Source organism: Asterias amurensis, chromosome 3, assembly GCF_032118995.1.
Source record: "Asterias amurensis chromosome 3, ASM3211899v1".
Lineage (NCBI taxonomy): Eukaryota > Metazoa > Echinodermata > Asteroidea > Forcipulatida > Asteriidae > Asterias > Asterias amurensis.
The window spans coordinates 18,818,337-18,840,412 of record NC_092650.1 but is presented as its reverse complement, the minus strand read 5'-3'; the positions used below and the strand labels follow the sequence as shown (position 1 = coordinate 18,840,412).

General features: G+C 37.5%; 1 protein-coding gene across 2 annotated transcripts in view; it reads right to left on the bottom strand.

Moving 5' to 3' along the window:
* Positions 1-22,076, bottom strand: part of LOC139934661 (CMP-N-acetylneuraminate-beta-galactosamide-alpha-2,3-sialyltransferase 2-like) — a 34,441-nt gene that overhangs the window by 5,657 nt on the left and 6,708 nt on the right. Inside the window, exons 2-8 of one of the 2 annotated variants that reach the window (XM_071928993.1) lie at positions 20,491-20,577; positions 11,114-11,203; positions 5,095-5,572; positions 3,995-4,185; positions 1,530-1,709; positions 948-993; positions 191-310 (exon numbers count right to left, since the gene is read on the bottom strand). In XM_071928993.1, the coding sequence (XP_071785094.1) occupies positions 191-310; positions 948-993; positions 1,530-1,709; positions 3,995-4,185; positions 5,095-5,436 (879 nt within the window). In that variant the 5' untranslated portion in view covers positions 5,437-5,572; positions 11,114-11,203; positions 20,491-20,577. The remainder of the gene's footprint in view (positions 1-190; positions 311-947; positions 994-1,529; positions 1,710-3,994; positions 4,186-5,094; positions 5,573-11,113; positions 11,204-20,490; positions 20,578-22,076) is intronic. The other variant, XM_071928992.1, reaches the window with a different exon arrangement.

Sequence of the window (22,076 nt, the reverse complement as noted above, 5' to 3'; positions counted from 1 at the left end):
AAAAAGTAGGAATATTTTATAGAAAACAAGGACTGATCTAAATGTACACATGGTGTAGGCTCTTACAGGCTATTTAAATCACAATTTATTCTGATTTATCCAAAGGCAAACAAATTGGAAAACAGACTAAAGTATGAAAAATATCATAACTAGTAAACATTTCTAGGATTGATAAAACGTTTTTACGAACCTCATCACAAATTTGAAGAGCAAAGAACATTGCCAGGTTCCCTGTTGATGGGTACCGGCCGTGTTTCTCCATCCACTCTGTGTGAATGTGATGCATTAAGGACGGATTGTAGATCATCACCTGAAAACGGAAATCGGATAATGAAATTAGATCTACCAGAACTTTGATTGATTGATTGATTGATTGATTGATTGATTGATTGATTGATTGATTGATTGATTAATTGATTGATAGATAAAATACAGCAATAACATAACAAAATTTACATACATTACATGAGGTTAAACAATGAAATCAAACAAACAAAAGTAGAAAACAAGAAGAAGAAAAACAGGCAAAAAATTATCCAAGGATCGCCCCAAAAAGCCAATAATGCCATTGGGGTCCTAACAGTAAAAACGACACCAAAAGATGCCATCAAGAAATAGAAATACATTAAACAAACAGACCTAGCCAAAAAAGACAGGTGAGGGAAACAAGGTAAGAGAAAAGAGACAAAAATTGTAAATAAATGAAGTAATTCATTTCATAAAATATTTAAAAGTAAAAAGCAACAAATAAAAATAGGAGAAAGCAAACAAGAAGCACACAATCTATGCTTCCTTAGAAATTGCTTTTGTAGCAAGGTGGCATTTGACTATTTGTTTTTTATTGAGGCAGGCTTGTAGACATTTTTAAACTAGCAGATAACTTAAGAATTTTCTTGAGCTCGTTTTTATAATTTGAGTATAATGGATTTGTCGCCATCCTGGCTTACCTTTGATTTGGTGACGTTAATGGTTTTCTTGACGTTCATGTACGTTCTGCAAAAATTTTTTTAAAACATCACAAAGTTTAAATTGGTTACACTAATGTACCTGTGTGTGCTGTGTTGTCACTACATTAAAACCTTTGAGAATGAATATTATTGCTGTAACACCATGTGTGATCTGTTTGCCAGGTTGAGTTTGTTCTTAGAGTGTCTTTATTCTACTACCACAGAGTACATTATCGGATTGTTTGGGAGACTCTCTGAGTTCTGAAAAGAACTGTCCTGCTTTTTAAATACTACCTGGGCGGAGGATATTTTATTTGATTTATTTATTTTAATTCTTCGGACAAGCAAAACAATAAAACAAGCACAGGCCGTCTAGGGAGTGGCAAAAGTTAAAAAAAAAACTGTCATCAAAAAAGATGTGCCCTCCCAGAAATATAGAAAATTGGCTGGGACTACTACCTTCGCTTATATAGGATCGTAATTAACTGTACTACCGCAGAGTCAGTTGACGAAACACACTTTTCAATCAAAGTGTCTCGTGGAGAATTTTTGGTAAAATAAATTTGAGCCTTGATACAGTACCTTGTTACGGTGCCGTTGGTTAGTGCGCTGGTCAGCCATGCAACATCCAGCAGCTTAAAGTCCATCAGCACAAAGTTGGCATCGGGCCCCGGTGCCATGAAGCTCTCTGGATATGTGAAGCGATGGGTTTCCTTCGAGCCTACATCTGAGATGAAATCTTTTGTAGGAGCCTTGTTGATTCTGCCATTGGGAAGGACACGAATAAGAAACATTGTCTTTAAGGCAAAGTTCAATTTTTTTTTTTTTTTTTTTAACTGTTTGATTGTTTTAAGCCAATATAAATGTAGATATTTTACAGAAAAGACTAACCTGTGAAAATTTTATTTCAAATAAGATAGTCACGTTTCTTCTTTAGATATTGCCGAAAAAAAAGTCGCTAAACACAGAAAAGTACCGCAGGTTACCAGCCAAAATTACTTTACGTTTAACTTTTTATTGTGACTGGTGCCCATTCAATTTTTGCTTAGCAAAGAAATTTGTCAAGCAGTATTTCTGCTTAAGAGCTTGAGCTTGAAATTGAGCCCTGGACTTAACCTTTTAACCAATTGACCGCCCAGGTGCCAAAAGCGATACAATGTAACATGCGGTAGAAGGAAACCTTGCTACCTTGTGTTGGCTCAATGCTGCAGGTCTTGTTGTGGTTTCCCTCCTCTGATTTCTTCCCATTGTTTTTGTTTTTAAATGGTGTTATTATTATTGGTTGTTTAGCATTCACTGGATATGTACTTGTATTTTTGTGTTTACATTGTCTCTGCTTGCGCCTTGAACATCTGTAAAGATTGATTTAGCGCATATCAAATACCTACTACATGTATTATTAGTATTATTATTATTATTATTATTAGAAAAAGAAAGGGGAACCTCAAATTAAAACTCAATAGTCATTAGTGGAAGTAGGTCAAGTCAATGACAATGGTTTATAGATCATTATTTATTCCTCCCCTTCACAGTTGACTTGTAAAATTTCAACGCTAATGATGATGAAATAATTTAGCTCTTAGTCTTAGCAACAAAACGTTCATTTTTAAACAAAAATGAAATTGTCTTTCATCATGATGAGATTGTCGAAAACTAACTCATTAGCAATTATCAGTATAAGCATTGCCCCAGACATAAAAAGCCTTGAAAATTATTGTGTTCATTTTCACCGTATAAAATGTAATCATCATAAAAACTACAGAAAGCCATTTATGAGTGGCACTTACTGTTCCCTACAGACTTACGTGTATCACTTCTGAACTTGAAATAATATGTTATCTTCAGGCCTATTCAAGTGACGAATATAAGCGAAAAGGACAAAAAAATGTATGTCACTAATAAGCCTTGGCTATCCCTTGATATTTGAACTCTGATTCTTGTAATTTACTGCAACAATTGAGAAAAAAACTAAATATATTTTCAGCAAACTCGGGCGGTGCAGGGACTAGAGGGTTAAGCAAGACACTTAGCAACCATTGCTCCGAAAGCAATGGGTCCTGTGTGATGTGTCATGCACAAAGAACCCAGTTACACTTTTTCACTAAGAGAAGGGATTTGCCCCAGTGTCTGGCAGTGGCTGCCTACTACACCCCTTGTTTCCCTTATATAGTGTTCCATAAATCGGTCACATAGTTCGACAAATTCAAAAACCTGCCGTAGAATGCGCCTTGAGTACAGTGTATCATGCTCTAATAAAGGTCATGGTACATGAGACAATTTACAGGCAACCAGTTCTCAAAGAAGAAAAGCCATTTACATACAGTTCAATGTTTACATATTTGTGACCCGCTCTGTGAAAATGAGTCAGATGTTGACAATTTCAAAAATTGAGTTATATGCATGGCTGGAAAGAACACACCAGCAGCAGTAATTTGGTATATGTTTAAGCTTTGGGGTGCATCGCGTTGCTGAGTTACTCCCGTTTGAAATTAGCCAATACATGTACATCATTTTTTGTGAAAAACAAATTACAAGTAAAGTGTTGTTTTAAACTACCATTTTGCGCAAAAGGATACAAGTAAGACATAAGTATGATCACAAAATTGTTGTATTCATAGCTTTATTGCCTAAAAGTAAGTCTTCTGAAGGTTAACCAAAACATTTTTGTTTTTATATTTTCCACATTAAACTGTCCATAACTTAATAATGCACCGGGCGACATCTGACTCATTTTCACAGAGTGAGTCACATTTTTCTTGGGAATCGTAAGACATCGTTTAAATAATGACTACTGTGCTACAGCAGTGATCATGTAGCATGCACTGCAGTAGGTTGCCTTCAAGTTGGCCGTAAAAGTTGCCTTGTGCAACAAGGCCCTATAGTATTTATGTAGTAAATTGTATTTACTACTGCAAAAAAAGTTAATGGCCTGACATTTCGACCCCAGCAGAGGTTGAATGGTCTGAAGGCGCCCTATCCACAGGTGCTCCCCACTCAAACGAACCGTGTCTCTGTGTATTTATTTTTATCAAACTACCACCACCTACCTGAAGACATAGTCATGCGAATCAATCAGTTGGCCATACTGACTGCCGCGTAGATTCCCAGAGTTGCCTACCACAGCACATCGCAGACATCTGGACAAGTCCCTCACCCAGTACGGGTCCTCGTCGCTGATAACCTTCAGTGCTTCGTTTATAACATCAGGGACGCTAGTGAGTTTGTTTGTTTGCAGCGTCTGAAAAATAACAAAGGATTTATGGTTTTATTCTACGATATCTGGGGTTGAACAACAAATTTACTAGAGTGGGATTTGAACCAACGACCTCCGGATTAACGTGCCAGGCGCTCTACCAACTGAGCTATCTAGCCCTATGTTGGCAGTGTCCCTATTTTGTCAATATCTTACGGTAAGGTCACACATTGGTAATGACCCCGAACAAATTTTGTTTCATTTTCATCAAAAACGTACTTGTTATAAAGATGGCAACAGTAGGGATGGTAGGGTAGTCTAGGTGGTGTAGTGGTATACCTTCCGAGCTGTTGTCATTATAAACGAAGCAGATTAATGTATCTTGCTAGAAGACACAGGTACAATAACCAGGGCCCAATTTCATAGAGCTGCTTAAGCAAAAAATTTTGCTTAAGCAAAAAGTTCATTGCTTAGTAAAATCAGATTACCGGCCAAGACTCCACTCAATTGTTATGCTAAGTAAACAACAGCTAAATACTAGTCATAAGCAATGTATATGGCATGACATTTTGGCCAGTAACATGTGTAAAATAAGGGAGCTATTTTCGTGCTTAAGCAATTTTTTTGCTTAAGCAGCTCTATGAAATTGGCCCCAGTAGGCCTGGGCGACTAGTGTGACTGACTAGTGTCGAAGTTGTAACTATTGATTGCTTAGTCGAGTCGCGACTGCCATTTTTCACCTACTTTGAACTTTGCTATAATGTCCCTGTGGCAATCAACATGCTGCATTGCATCTTGGGAATGAAAAATTATTCGAGAGTAGTGCCAAATTCGCGACTATTTGAGGTGCGACTAATCGCCCAGGCCTACATGTAATAACCAGCCCTAACTGTCAGGGTTCAAAACCATACCCTAATGACCCCGTAATGACTTTTACATTCAGAAACTACCCACCTTCCACCATGAACTGATCACTGGAGTTAATTTTTTATTGTGCCGCGTCCACACCGGACTCAGGCTTGCGTTGAACTTGTAATCAAACCAAAGCGACTGTCCCGCCAGCCACAATCGTCGGCAGCCGTCGGTAGAATTCAGTGTTCCTAAAGTTCTGACATTTTCCGGGACGGTGAGTTGTGTGGTGAAGAACCTCCTGACCGAGGAAAGAGAGAAGAAACTCGACTCGTGGCTGTCGGAAACTGTGGCTTGGCTGAATCCAATCTCATGGATGTATACATACAGCGAGATGATAATCAGAAAGGTGGCAAAGACTACTGGCATTTTAAGACGAGCTCTCATGGTGACCTGTGCACATCACTTCAAGACCCAACGTAGAAAAAAACATCAGGATCTTGTGTCCAAGACAGGCATGGTTGATGGCTGCGTGTACATTTTCTGGGTGGGCGATACCTGATGTGTGCAATTGACTTGACTTCTGTTGAGAAAAAAAGAAGAAGAAAAAAAAAGGGTCAGAGGGTGTTGACTTGTTGTCGCAAAGGTCCCTTATAAAAATCCACCATAGATTTACTATAGTAAAACTATACTTTTACTAAAGGACATAAAGTTTTACTGCAGTAAATAAAGTACAAGTAAAGTTTTCCCTACAGTAAAGCTAGTTTTACTACAATAAAACCCAAGTCAAACTATAGTGAATCTGCAGTATTTTTGAAGTAATACTATAGTTTTTCTATTCTTAGTTTACTGTAGATTAACTTTACTGCAGTAAAAACGACAGTAATACTGCAGTATCCTTGTAGTAAAACAACAGTAATTTATATGGTGAGGGCTTTGCCACAGTCTTCAAACCTTCTGTTTCGACTAGTACCTACCAGTTTGTAAAAAGTACAAACCAATAAAATTGTTGCACTTTGTGCTATGCCTAGGCCTTGAACTTCACTCTTAAAGGCAGAGGACACTATTGGTAATTACTCAAAATAATTACTAGCATAAAACCTTACTTGGTAACGAGTAATGGGGAGAGGTTGATAGAATGAAACATTGTGAGAAACGGCTCCCTCTGAAGTGACGTGGTTTTCGAGAATTTGATTTCGAGAACTCAAGTTTAGAATTTGAGGTCTCGAAATCAAGCATCTGAAAGCACACAACTTCGTGTGACCAGGACGTTTTTTCTTTCATTATTAACTCGAAACTTGGACGCCCGATTGAGATTCGAATGGAGAATTTTGTGCGCAATATATAAAAAGGCAAACTTCAATGCACTACATATGATTGAATAGGCTATACAATTCAAGAATAAACTCAGTACAAACACGAAAAACATGTACAGACCAAGACCATTAAAATGTGACAGCATGAAACATTTTTGGATGTTGACAATAATTGCACTTTAATAACAGTATCAAACAGTGGCCTTTTTGCAGGCTTGAAATTTCATCTTTGAGGGAGAGCAAGGCCGTTTTGATTTTGCAAAGGGCACTTACATCAGTCCTGGAAAATCACACAGACCATGGAGGCCATTGGCCTCTGTTGCCCCTAGCCTTGGTGCCCCTTTCAAAAGTTTGCCATCGCCTCTAAGATTTTCCAATTGAAGTGCTCTTTGCAAAATGACAATGGCCTTGCCCTATCAACCTGTTTCAACGATGAAAGTCCAGGGTCACAAAGAGTTAGGACTAGTCCTAGGAGATATACAAATTGCATTGATAGTCCTAAGTTAGGACGAGTAACTGGTCCTAACTCGAGATAAGACTAGTCCTAACTCTTTGTGAAATCCACCCCAGGCCCCTTACTGAACATTGGAGAAACTTAAAGACATAAAGACAATTTTGAAAGGGCACCAAGGCTAAGACCAGGGCAACAAAGGCCAATGCCTATGTATCAGGCCTCTGTGTAATTCAAGGACTGATTCTACTGTGAGGTTTCGAGACTAATTATCTTGAAAAAGAAAAAGAAAAAATTGCTAGGACTCAATCTCATTGGAAAATGAGTGATTGCAAAATGACTTTGACCTCGAGAGCCCAAATTGAAACACAAATTCCAGTATCATTTTACAAAGTACTTCCACCTATGTAGGAACCTCTATGGTAGGAAGCACCAGTGTTTGTTTATTTATAGGAACAGGAATCTTGGTGTTTTTTCAACACTCCTCTGCTGTACAGTCCTTGTAGTTGTATAAACACACAGTCTTGACATTCAAGGGCTATGGATAGGCCTCGATTAAACACAGGGGGCACAGTTCAGGTATTTTGCCCTGGGCCCAATGTCATTAAATTGTTCAGCATCTGCTTAGCAAATTTCTTTGCTAAGCAAGAAATGAGTGGGGGTACCAGTCGCATGGTCACAGAAATGGCAAAGTTCATATTGTATTCTGGCTTTTTTTTGGCTAAGCATGATTTTAAGTGCTCAGCAAGTTGTTCTGCTGACGTCATGACTTATAAAAATGGGCCAAGGTCTGTTGCCCATGGGCCTAATATTTATAAAGCCATTTAGCAGAAAATACTGCCTAGCACTTTTCTTCACTAAGCAAAACGTGAGTGATGAGGCACAAATGGCAACAATGTAATCTTCATGGAATGACAGCTGGTTACCTGAGTCTGCTAAGCAAGTTTTTGTGCTTATAAATGTGCAGGCTTTATGGAATTGGCCCTGGTCCTGGTCTTTACATGTGGGTGTTTGGCGCCATACGCAGAGTGATGGAAGTGCCCTCTCATATGAAATGTGACTCCCTGCAAGACCGAAATTCCAGGCCTGCTCATTAGTGGTAATTGGCCCAACATATTTTTTTTACTAAAATTGATCTGAACAAATTTTCTCCAACAGTGAAATGTGAGTACAAACCATAGAGTTATATATAAGAACTAGAGGGCGCACGAGTGATGCTTCGTGCACAAACGCCACTGCACGCGCGTTGAATATGAAATACACGTTTGAGGTTTTTTTATTGAACGCTCACGCGATGCTGTTTGTTCAACTTACAAAATGGCCGCACAAACACACGCTGTGAGATGCTAGTTTTGTCAACTTAGAAAATGGCGGCATAAGCGCATGCCGGGGCGCGTATTTAGGCCAGTGCGCTCTCTAGTTCTTATATATAACTCTATGGAACAAACACATTACGTTTGCTCTGTCTGAACCACTCTCCATCCTCAAGAGCATTTTACAAATGTTTCAGCACAGAGCAAGGAGGTTTCAGAAATGACACTCGGAAGACAATACATTTTAAAGAGTCACGGCTTGAAATTCAATATGACAGGCTATAGGGTCACCAGCAGGGGTTTGAGCAACTCTTAAATTTAAGCGCACTAATCTATTTTCCTAAAATGCTCTAATGCGCTTAGACAATCGCAGACATCAAATCATTCTTTATGGTTTAAGGCACTGGACACAATTGGTAATGGGACCCGTCTTCTCACTTGGTGTCTCCACATGCATAAAATAACAAACCTGTGACAATTCGAACTCAATTGGCCGTCGAATATTGTATATTTAAAATAAATTCAGAATACGGCAAATAAAACTTTGGCATATCTCTGTTCCATAGAGTTATATATAAGAACTAGAGGGCGCACTGGCCTATATACGAGCTCCGGCATGCGAGCAGGCGGCCATTTTCTAAGTTGACAAAACTGGCATCTCACAGCGTGTGTTTGTGCGGCCATTTTGTAAGTTGAAAAAACAGCATCGCGTGAGCGTTCAATAAAAAAAACTAAAACGTGTATTTCATATTCTACGCGCGTGCAGGACGACGCACTTGTCAACTTGCGGTCCCATGGCATTTGTGCACGAAGCATCACTCGTGCGCCCTCTAGTTCTTATATATAACTCTATGCTCTGTTCTGGACAGTGGACAGACTGTTTCGTACCACAAGGCACTCATCAGAACAATGACAACAACAACAAAATTCCCTCCGGATAATCATTAGTATCTTTTTATGTCATTCTGCTGATGAGTGCCTTAAGGCTTGGTCACACAGGCCCCGATAACGAGACCGAAAATGACAACGGTAAAAATGCACGCCCATTGATTGGTTGAATGAACGTGGGCGTGTTCTGCGTGGAGCAATTCAACCAATCAAGGGCGTGTATTTTTATTGTTCTCATTTTCGTTCTTGGTATGAAATTGACTATTCAGATTGGCCCCCTAATAAAGTATATCTTATATTGCATCTGGGAAAGAGAACACATGGCATGTTGTAGGTTGTAGTTAATCAATCAACACATGGATGAATAACAAATAGTTATATCTATACAAATTTACACAGTTACCCTATTGATTGCATTAAAAAATAATCCTGAAAATAATAATGTCCGGCTCAAATTATTTATTATTTTATTTCAGCATCGAAACTAGGGCTGATTGATACTAGATAAAGTTTGCTTGCGCCCACTAAATTTTTGCTCACCAAAGAAATATGTCAAGCAGTACTTTCTGCCTTAAGGGTGTGCGTGCAACATTAGTGAGATTGAAAATATAAATATTCACAGATTAGGACATGACTTAGAAGAACAGTCAGGATGGAAATCCTTCCTTAAAAAAGTTTTGTTTTTAAAATGCTACAATTTTTAGGAAATGAGTAAAACAACTGTTCTTTATCACACGCGATGCACTATCACACGGCCGCCGTCTAGTAAAACTAAGACATATCATGTGACGTGCTTTTAACCAATGAAAAGGCAGAATATTTGTAAGGGGTGTTAAAACAATTATTATATAACACCCAAGCAGATCCTTGCCATTTGATTGGAGGATTGTCCGTCACGTGATAGCAAATAAAAGTACCATTGCACGCTGAGTCACTCACTGTGCTTTTTCGTTCAATCCGAAAAGTACCATTGTAGCGTGCAATGGTACTTTTCGGATGGAACGAAAAAGCTGAGTAAAAACATCACTGCCTGCGCGTGTCTTTGGTAACGCAGCAGTGTTACTGCAAGGCATATAATATTTAGTACTAGCATTCCACTTCTGCGTGTCTCAAAATAGCTGTACAAAACGCACATTGTGACTGTTGAATCCAACAGGCCGACCCCAAAGAGAAACGGGTGTAATTTCACAATTGTAGGCCTACGCTTTGTTTGTTTTGAAAGTTGTTTCAATCAAAATGACAAAGATCTACTTGGATGTTATATATAAAACAAGTAATGAATGTTTTTAATTCGTGCAATGGTACAAATTTGTTCATTCGTTGAAAGCTGGAATGTTCCATTCAACTCGGCTCCGCCTCATTGAATAGAACAATCCATCTTTCAACTCATGAACATTATTCGCTCCATTGCACTCATAAACATTCATTGTGTGTATACTAACATATTGCTGGTATAAACTGTACCGTACCCTCAACAAGGGTATGGCAATCTATGTATTTACATGGTGAATTGGTCCCTTTGGATGTATATCCTTTGAAAAGTCCACACTGTAATTCAGCTCTGTGAGGGCATTTGGTATTTTAATTAAAAACGTAATTGAAATGAAAAGCAATGAAACGCATGAACTGAAACGGATCATAACGAAAAGAAAATTGAAACAATTTAATGAAAGTAAATCGTACATAATGAACTATAGAAATGTTGGTTCAATCAGGCGGGTGTAATACATAATACTATAGGCGTATAAATAGTTCAAATATTATTCAAATATTTTTGGGGGATATAAAATTCTAAAACACATATCAGATAATCAGAAACTGCGATTTCCTAAACAAACCAGCTTAAAATAAATTAAAAAATTAATAGTAACTTTACACCAAGCAAAATTGCAATCTTTGTTCTCAAATGAAATTTACCTTTTTTTTATACTGCATAATAGGGGATGGGGGATAAAGTTCTTTCAAAAAATATTGTGGGTGGAACGGAATTTGCTTTGGATTATTGATGTGAAAGTAGTTAAACCATGAGAGAGTGGAAGAGTAAGGCATTTGAAATCCCCAGTCCTCCGTTAAAGGTTCAGAAAGAAATGAAAATCAAACGATTTCAATCTCATGAATCTTGTTTATCAGATTGTATTTCTTTTTTCAAGGATTACCTTTGAGAGACGAATCAGTTGTCTTAAAATCCACCCCGGCCTTCTGCTGTAATACCTGTATTTACAGTGATGACGTAGGTTGAATTACGACTGAAACCAATAACAAGCATGGAGTACTGACATACATGTTTTGAAAAAAATTAATGAAAATAAATTGTGCATAATGCAGGTCCTACTGTAGAGATGTTGATTTATCTATAAAAACAAATTCCCCCCCCCTATTTTTTTTATGGGGGAGGGGGGAGGTAAAGCAAATAATATGTAAATCAGATCTGCCATTTCCTAAAAAAATAGCTTAAGAAATAAACTTTAATTTCTTTTTTGGTAATTTTACACCAAGTAAAATAGCAATCTTTGTTCTTAAATGCAATAACTCGGTTTTCAAAGAGTAAATAGGCATCCCAAGGCCTCAATATAAGGCTCAGAATGAATTGAAAATCCAACGGTTTCAATCTCATGAATTTGTTTTTCAGATTGTTATTCTCTTTTCAAAGATTACCTTCAAGAGCCATATCAGTCATCTTAAAATCCAACCCCTTCCTTCTACTGTAATACCTATTATTACAGCGATCAGATGACGTACTTTGAATTACAGTCGAAACACAAACAATAAGCATGCAGTATACAATACAATACAATGGGTTTTTATATAGCGGCATTTCATTTAGACCACAGCGCTTTAGACAAACAATAGCAATGCAGATAATAAAACAAATGAACAATAAAGCAATAAACAGACACTAAGGAAAAAGATGTTTTTTAAGTGATTTACATGGCGTACATGTTCTGTTAGTTACTATTTACATTCATGTAGTTGTGGGGATTTTTTTAGCAATCGTACGATCTTTCTAACATAGTCTCAAAAGGAAGCTCAACACCCACCCACGGTAATAAGAGTACTCTTAATATTTTAAAAATATTGGTAATCTTTAGATATCTTGACAACAGAAGAAGGGGTTTTAAGACCAGTTTGAAATTTGTTTTTATCAGGGAGTGATATTTTATGTATTGTATTCAACACCTCGTTCACACTGGATGAATTAAGTGTGTGGGGGGGGGGGGAATTCCCAACAAATTTAAAAGAGTTTTTTTTATCTCTGGGGAATTTGCTCTGTGGTGTGAAACAGGATTTTGCATGTCGTTAGTATTGCTGAGCAGGGGTGGATTTCACAAAGAGTTAAGACTAGTCTTATCTTGGCTTAGGAAGAGTTACTCATCCTAACTTAGGGCTAGCCTTAAGTTTTTAACATCTCCTAGAAATAGTCCCAAGTTAGTACATGTAGGACTAGTCCCAACTCTTTGTGAAATCGACCAAACCTACATTGTCGGTTCCTACATATGTATTAAACTGTGTTTGTACACCCTAAATGAATTTAACCCTTTACTTCATTCTTGTCCTAATCCTATTCCTAAGCTAGTCTTAACCCTTACACTACTAGCCCTTGCGTGTAAATCATGAGTGACAGGTTATCGGAAGATAAAAGAAGCCACCATGAATTTTGTTTTGAAGGGATTCTTTTAATTTCTGTATTTTTACTAGGACAACAAAAATCTGAACTCAGATTCCTCAGAGCTTGAACAAAAACATCTTGAGAGAACCCTGTCGCTCGACCATGAGATCTTTTTCCATCTTCTCCAACTTCAGAGAAACATATGGAATTTGAGGCATTGCGTGGTGAGGTATCAATATATTATTTGTTTTGCGGTAACGACATGGGTGTATCTACTTGCCCGGTAGAGTTTGTTCTTAGAGAACTGTCTTTCTTTATTCTACTACCGCAGAGTGAAATAAACTGTAAAGATGGCTGATGTAATTTGAGGTCACTGCATCTCATCATCTGTATTGCAGTCTCCTCTCAAGGTAGTCTTGGTTCAAGATGTTCCTGTTGTTTATTATCTTATCCCTCATTTTGTTAATTTCCATTGCTAGCGCCCTCTTCTTGAGATGGATCTTTGAAAGAAAACTAAACAGGGAGAGACTACTCTCCAGTCTGCTGTCATCACACTGTATTACCCCTTGTAATATTATACCTCACTCATCATCATAGATAATCCAATTATTTATGTCTTCTTGATGGATGCAGTCATCACCTTTGGGTGATGACTGCTATATATATCGCCTACAAACATGCATGTTTGGTTTAAGAAAGATGTTATAAACACATCTGCTCTAAGTGTGTGATGAATGTGTGCTCATTAGGCTGTACCCAATATGGAGAAAATATGAAAAAAATAAAAGGACTCTAACGTCTCAAACCATACAAGTAAATAAAGAGGTTATTAAAGGAACACGTTGCCTTGGATCGGACGAGTTGGTCTATAAAAAGCGTTTGTAACCGTTTTTTATAAAATGCATATATGGTTGGAAAGGTGTTTTAAAAGTAGAATACAATGATCCACATAAATTTGCCTCGAAATTGCGTGGTTTTCCTTTTACTGTGCGAACTAACACGGTCGGCCATTTATGGGAGTAAAAAATTTGACTCCCATAAATGGCCGACCGTGTTAGTCGACGAGGTATAAGGAAAACCGTGCAATTTCGAGGCGTGTTTGTGTGGATCTTTCTACCCATATGCATTTTATAACAAACGGTTACAAACGCTTTTAAAAGACCAACTCAATCGATCCAAGGCAACGTGTTCCTTTAAGAAATACAGTACAATTTGTAGGGAAAATAAAAGGACTCTATAATGTCTCAAGCCATGTATGTAAAAATAGACATTATAAAGAAATACAGTATAAATACATTTGTACGTGTGTGTTCATTGTGTGCTCATTTCCGGTACCTTTAAGACCAAGGACAAAACAAAAGAGGGAAAAAAAAGGACAGGAAAAGGACAAAGGAAAACACAAAAGGATGCTCTCCACGGATGCATTTCTACAAAGAGGCATAGATGGCAGTTAAATTTATTCAACCAGGACACAGAACAATTCTCTTTGACAAAAGAGAAAGAAAAAAGGACAGGAAAAGGACAAAGGAAAACACAAAGGGATGCTCTCCACGGATGCATTTCTACAAAGAGGCATAGATGGCAGTTAAATTTATTCAACCAGGACACAGAACAATTCTCTTTGACAAAAGAGAAAGAAAAAAGGACAGGAAAAGGACAAAGGAAAACACAAAGGGATGCTCTCCACGAATGCATTTCTACAAAGAGGCATAGATGGCAGTTAAATTTATTCAACCAGGACACAGAACAATTCTCTTTGACAAAAGAGAAAGAAAAAAGGACAGGAAAAGGACAAAGGAAAACACAAAGGGATGCTCTCCACGAATGCATTTCTACAAAGAGACATAGATGGCAGTTAACATAACTATTCAACCAGGACACAGAATAATTCTCTTTGACCTTTGATCTTGTAAGCTTAGAAGAAAAAACTCTAAAATAATACGGGGTGGTATTCAATTTCCTGTATAAACATCCATGGTCACCAGGAAGTTTTAGAAATTTGCTTTTTCATTCATGATTTTATGGCTACTTTCAAGGGATACATTCAGTAACCAAACTCCGAAAAAGTAATTGGCAATAAAAACTTACTCGGCTATAGAAGTACAGAAGCTTTTGATAGTGTAAAGCGTTTTTTTGAGAACCATTTCACTTTGAAGTAGTTTGGTTATGGAAAAAGATATAAGTTTTTGTTAAGATATAAATATTTTAATTTGAGAAATGTTGACAGGGGTCAAAATTAAGTGTATTTCCATGGTAGTCAGCAGGGCTAGTGACCAATAATTTTTAGTAGCCCTGATTAGATTTTGGTAGCCCGAAAGACACATTATGTCTCGCGTCACGGCTCAAACTTTACAATACACCAATAACATAGTTCTTTATTGTTTGTGATGATGATTTTTGCATTATTTTTCCACTAGCCCGTCGGGCTATCAAACTGGAAAAATCAGTAGCCCGGCTGTAAATCTGGTAGTCCCGGGCTAGCGGGCTAGTGGCAATTTCGACCCCTGGTTGATGTCAGAAGCTGTTTCTTAGATAGGGGTTTCCAATAAGGAATCATTTTTTTCGGCATTGACTAAACCGCTCTGGATTTTCGGCAATATCTCAAAAATGCTTTCACCTTTTGAAATGAACGCTACATGAAGGTTACTGTTTTCTTGGAAATGACACATTTGAATGACACATTTGAATGACTTTATAATAATAATAATAATCTAGTGGCTTAGCGTCCCAATCTGTCACTCAGTGATGCTCAAGGCCCCTCAACAGTATTTTCTGGCAAGGTATGTGAGACTTGATTTATGAGACCTACTCTTTTTACATAGCACCATGAAATGCTGTAGCACAATAGCAGCCAATCAAACCAGGAACACTGGAGCAACCCCTTCTCTTTTCAATAAGTGCACTGGGTCTTTTTCTTCATTTTCTTAAAAGGTGGTTGTATTTTTATAGAGGTATTATTGACAAAAATATCTAAGCGACCTTTAATGGTATGGTGCAGCATCATCTCTGCCTGGCTGCATTTTCTAACGACCCACCTCCAGACACTACAAGTCCTCCCGGGACGGAGAGGTGATTTTTCCAGAGCGTGCAATCGCAACTTTTAACTTTTAACAGCTGCTATTCCCCATGAGGAAACCTTGCTTCTTTATATTTTTTCCTGAAAATGTTATTGACCAACGTGACAGTTGGAAATCAGGTCAAAAAATGGACATGCAGTTGACATGCAGCTCCAAGGCTAGAATTCAGGACACAAACGTGGATACCCTTGGGGTTTATTTCAAAGAAATGCTGTAGTGTGATGCAAACAATTTGATTTAAAGGATTTGGGGTACTTTTTTGTAACACAAACAACAGATTTAAACTAAACTTACATGGTATAAAGATAATGATAATGATATGAGAAGGCTTCCCTTAAGATATAACATGCTGAGGTGCTGTAGAGAAATGAGTAAAACAATGTCACAAAAATACATTTTACATGCTATTTTCGTGACTTGTTTTACTAATTTCTCAAAAACTATGGTACCAAGTAATATTTGAATGGAAGCTTTCTACCATCATTATCTTCAAACCCTTTAAGTTTAATGTACATCTGTGGAAATTGTGTTTTGTGTCCTACAAAAAGTACCCAGACCCTTTAAAGGGGTGAGACTAGGGTCAACATTTCTTGGAAGCGAGTTGGAAAATGATGCCATTTCCGCCTTTTGGAAACTCCTGGGGTTTAGATTTCACAGAGCTTTTTAAGAATCAAGAAACAGTATCCTCAGCACTAGGCAAATACATTGTATGTGTACATCAATTCAAAGAGCAGGATCTCTTTGTATGTGGGAAAATTGACGGCTGATTTTTATTTTTCTCACAAGGCAGACATACAAAGCCTGAAATTTCTCGTCCCTGATTTAAAGCAAAATCCAAAATCAAAAATCCAAAATGTTCTCACTGGCCTCTTGTCATCATGCACAATATACGTGTAGCTAACTGGGCCGATATGCGCAATTTTTTTTAAATTCTCTTCGCAGTAGAACTCATTTAACAATAATTTCTAGTAATTTAATTCAAGAAATAAGAAGGTGCCCGGCAGCCAATTTCAGAATACCACACGAAAATTTTGGTCAATTTGCAAAACAAAATAGTAGTATTTTATTTTATTTCTTTTTTTCATCAAGAAAACAGAATACTCCAGATTGCACAGTTAAGAGTTTTAAAATGTATTTGTACAGTGTTGTATGGGAAGATCAGGGGAAGACTTCTATAAATAATTTATAGTGTGGGTGGCCGGCAATAAATAAATGTCATTTATGACTACACTGTTTCTGCTGCAAAAGTTTAAAATGGTAAACTACACTAATAAAAAGACTGTCAGACTTGTCCAGTTATAAGTTTCTGGCCTGGCACTATAACCACTGGCCAAGGCCAGAGGTACAGAGTAAAATTTGAGCCCTTCTTATAACAAAGTATCAGGTCTTTTTATAATATACTGTTTATACATGTATCACTTAAATAATATTTGAATTCTTATCACTCCTGCGCACACATTATCTCTTATGTGTGACTACCATCTGCCTCAATTTTTTTTTTTTAAATTCTCTTTGCAGTTATGTAAAACTCATTTCGCAATAATTTCAAGCAAACATTTTCAAGAAATAAGAAGTGCTCGGCAGCCAATTTCAGAATATCACAGTTGACTTGCCCTGCAATTAATGGGTTTGTGCGCTCGACCGTCGGGAGGAAAGATATAGGAATGGCAGGTAACCGAGGCAGAGGACCGTGAACAGTGTACCAGAGCGACGGCAATCGTTAAATCAGGATGCGCTTCCAATTAACAGTAGTGGATATTCGCTGAATCGCATCCTACACCTTGGATGTTTAAGGCACAAGATATTATTGTTTATTACTCAAAATATTTGTTAGCATAAAATCTTACTTGGTCACAGCAATTGAGAGATGTTGATTACAAAACATTGTGAGAAATGTCTCCCGCTAAAGTAACGTAATTTTGAGAAAGAGGTCATTTCTCACTCAAACATGAAAAGTCTTAAGGCCTGAAACTTTTTAGGCATATGAGAAGGCACTAAAATTTGTGCAACAAAGGTTTTTTTTCCACATAACTCTCTTGCAACTTCGATGAACAATTGAGTCCAAATCTTCACAGGTTTGTTTTTGTTATTTCATGCATATGTAAGGATACACCAAGTGAGAATACTGGTCTTTGACAATTACCAAAAGTGTCCAGTGCCTTTAATCAGTATATATTGTGAAGCTTGAGTCTTGGGGAGTCATTACTATGATCAATATGGAGGACTGTTCATGCGGCTGGTTGGCTGGCTTGATTGGAGATGTTTAGGGTTGGAACTAGATGGGTAATTTACAACAAGCATGATATTTGGTCCTTGGAATAAAAATAGGAACATTTTACTGAGTACAAGGGCTGACCTACAACACTAGTGCAAGCTTTTAGAATATTTTTCCAGACTATTTTATAATAATAATAATAATATGAAGACTTATAGTGCGCCGGTATCCACCACAAGTGATGCTCATGGCGCAAGGAAGAAACACAACATTAATGAAAAGCAGCTGTGGTTTTGAGGGCCTCTTTGAACTTATGAATTGAAGACATTTTACGGATATTAAGGGGCAGATTATTCCAAAGTAAAGGACCAGCATGAGAAAAAGCCCCGTCACCCAAATTGTTGTGGGTTTGGGGAACAACCAGTAACAACGAAGTGGATGTTTTAAGACATGTGGAAGGATTGTAATGGGTAATTAATTGAGACAATTATACTGAGGAGCACAACCATGTAAAGAATGAAAAACAAGCAGAAGTAATTTGTATTTATCACAATTTTTTAAAGATTTTAAGGCAAAAAAAAAGAGAAAACTATTGAAAAATCAAAATGAAGTACTTTTATGTACATTTAGGAAGAATATCATGCATGAATTTGAATGTAGGACCATGTGGAAACCTGTTTTTGAATGAAGCCCTGTTCAAACTTCCTGCGAATGAATGCGATACAAAGTTTCACGTCACAGCTCCATCTTTGCTGCGATTATTTCGCAGGAGTTGGGCACAATTCAACTGATGCAAATAATTCGTTTCAAAATAGTGACGTCAAAATTCGCATTGCATTCGCACAGGAAGTATGAAACGGGCTTGAATTGGTTTTAAGGGTTGGAAAAGCCCAATGCGCATGATCGGTAAGCAAAGCATTCTGGGTGCAGCATTCTGGGTGCAAGTCGAGAAAAGCAATTTCAACACGAATAACAAAAAACAGAGGATGCAAAAACAAACATCAACCTAGAGATTGCCCAAAATCTGAAAAAAGCAATCCCCATGTGAAAAAAAGACAGTCTTTATAAAACCTGCAGATATCAAAATAATTCTTACAGAAACTGTACATCATGATCATACAAAATAACAAATAAAATAGACAAGGCACTATTTAAACCCTCTAGTCCCTGCACTGCCCGAGTTTGCTGAAAAGATAGGCCCTAATCAGTCGGCAAGAGCTCAATTTATTCATCATCATTAACGTTGACATATCAACTGTGAACGGGGAAAATTATTAATGATCCATAAACACTTGACTTGACTAATGACTATCCAGTTTTATTAATATGGGACATATTACTTTTTCCCATAGGTGAGCGTTTTCTCATACCCAGCATATAATAGTAAGTACAGCATTTCATTGGTGGCTGGGCGGTCCAGTTGCTAAAAGGTTAAGATTCACTTTTTAACAACTTCACGCCAGTTTTCTAACCAATATTCAACTCTTCCTACCAACACGGGAAAGACGGTTTATTTTAAGGGAACTTTGCTAGGGAGAGTTGCTAGCTCAGGGCCAGATAGAGCTGCTTAAGCACAACATTTTGCTTAAGCAAAAAAATCCTTGCTTAGTAAAATCAGATTACCGGCCAAGACTCCACTCAATTATTATGCGAAGTGAACAATAGCTAAATACCAGTCACAAGCAATGTATGTCATGAAAATTTGACCAGTAACATGTGTAAAATAAGCAAGCTATTTTCGTGCTTAAGCAAATTTTTTGGTCTATGAAATTAGCCCCTGATCATAAAGCAAGGAACAACATCTCCTGACAATAACTAGAGCAAGCTAGTCCAATCATTGAGACCATTAATTAAGAACTCACTCCACGGTAGGTAAGCTAATAACAAGAAAACCCCTTAATCCACCAAAGCTTAAGTAGTAGTCCCGGCCGATTTTCTACCTTCCTTCCAGGTAGTAATTTAAAAGCGGGACACTTCTTTTCAGAACCGAGAAGACTCCCGAATTCTGAAAATCTACTCTGCGGTAATAGAACATAAAGCAAGACTCAAAAGTTCACAAAAGAACGTGACCCGCTACAGGAAAATGAGTCAGATGTTGACAATTTCAAGGATTGAGTTATATGCATGGCTGGAAAGAACACACCAACAGCAGTAATTTGGTATATGTCTAAGCTTTGGGGTGTATCGGGTTGCTGAGCTACTTCCGTTTGAAATTAGCCAAGACATCATTTTTCTGAAAAACGAATTATAAGTAAAGTGATGTTTTAAACTACCATTTCACGCAAAAGGATACAAATTAGACACAAGTATGATCACAAAATTGTTGTATTCATAGCTTTATTGCCTAAAGGTAAGTGTTCTAAAGGTAACCCATGCAAATATAGATCTTAAAAAGTAAAAAAATAAAAAATGATTTTTTTTCCCCCATTTTTTTCCCCACACTCAACTGTCCATTACTTAATAATGCATTGGGTGTCATCTGACTCATTTTCACGTAGCAGGTCACAATTTACCTTGCAAGTAGACACGGTAGATGGTGTTACCGCAAACCCACAATAGATACCTCACCATGCAATGCCTCAAATCTATTGTCGCGCAAACTAATCCATTTATTTACATATAAACTGAACCTACCTTAGGTTTAAATATTGAACCTTTTCGCACTGCGTTTGTTGTCTACCTCCATACGACCAGACGCTCTTCAGAATACAGAGTCAAAAACTGTAACAAAACAATTAGCAGAAAGCAACAGGTGAGAAAAATAAAACCAAACAATTTTTTTCTGGTGACAGTCAGACAGTGTGGACATTATATCCAACACACATTTGCCTAACAGCTGTTATTTCAAGGGTCCTCTGCGCTCCTTTGTGGATGGAAGTACATAATTGAGGATTTTAACAGTCTGCGGTATTAAGAGATCTATTGAGAGGGTTATGAGAGCATTAGCTCACCAAAGAGCAGAGGGTGTTAGCGCTTCTGTCCGACACCACAAAAGGCGGACAATACTGGCCGTAGTTGAGGGTAGGATCTCATTGTGTCGTCCACACACTTCAGTACAGTTACAGCCTTCCGTATTATCAGGACAAAGGTCTCAAAATGCCAGGAGGGACACTCACACTTTTTAAGACTTTTTGTCAACCCAAAGGTGGCTGCACCCGGGGAGGCCTTGCAACGGAATTACGGTGACACATCAGAGGAAGCCGAGCAGAATTTCACCTCACATTCATAAAGATTCGTCTCCTGATTTTTCTTGCACTATTACTCACAAGTCTTACTAATCCATCGTACCGTGGACCAGGGGGAGGGGTGAGGGTTGAAAAAAAAGGCGATGGCTTGAGAAAAACACCAGGATTATTAGGTCCGTTTTTTTTTTCTTTTCTTAAACTTTTTTTTTGTTATCAGATTAGTCTGTCTGCAGCTTGTCTGGTGACAGTCAGCGATTGTACCTGTTGATAAAAAGCGTAATTCTGGGCAGGATGGATTTTTTATGCTAAGCTCTCCAAACTCAAGAAACTGACAAAGCCTTGGGGGTGTTTAGAGACTTGGAATGCAGTGCGATCGGATTAACAAAAATACAAAATGTATTTTTGTGTTCCGTTTGGGGTTAATACTTTTATTATTGACTAAAGTTTATATTTAACTGAACACACAGGGAGGCAGATTCATTGGAGCACGTGTTGTACCAAAGACATCCTTACAAAGAATTTTATACTGAAAACACCACAACATACTAAACATCAAAATAATAAACTATAAAGATTGTTTTTGAACAAAGTTTCAAACAATGTAGAGGGGAGAAATGAAAGGGAAATCAATAAACCTAGATTTCTAATTCAACAAAACATAAAAAATAAAATGATAAATTATTATGATTTTTCATAAACACAGTTTAAAACGTTGTATATATGGCAGAATACCAATCAAGCGAAGTAGATTTACTTATTTCTAAACAGCGCCTGCATGTAATTTCTATCTCATTATTCTCAAAGAACAAACAAACAAACAAACGAAATCCTAAAATGCACAGCCTAGCCCCTTGCGTCATGGTTGTGAGTTTTTTTTTATAGATTCACGTTGTATCGTTACTAACATTGTAAACAAGCATGGAGCCTTAAGCAGGTGTTGACAGAGTGCCATATATATCCCTCTCATCATTGGATGTTCAAGAGCCCCTCATTTGGGCATTTTGCTCATTGAAGTGCCCTTAATTTATTTTAATT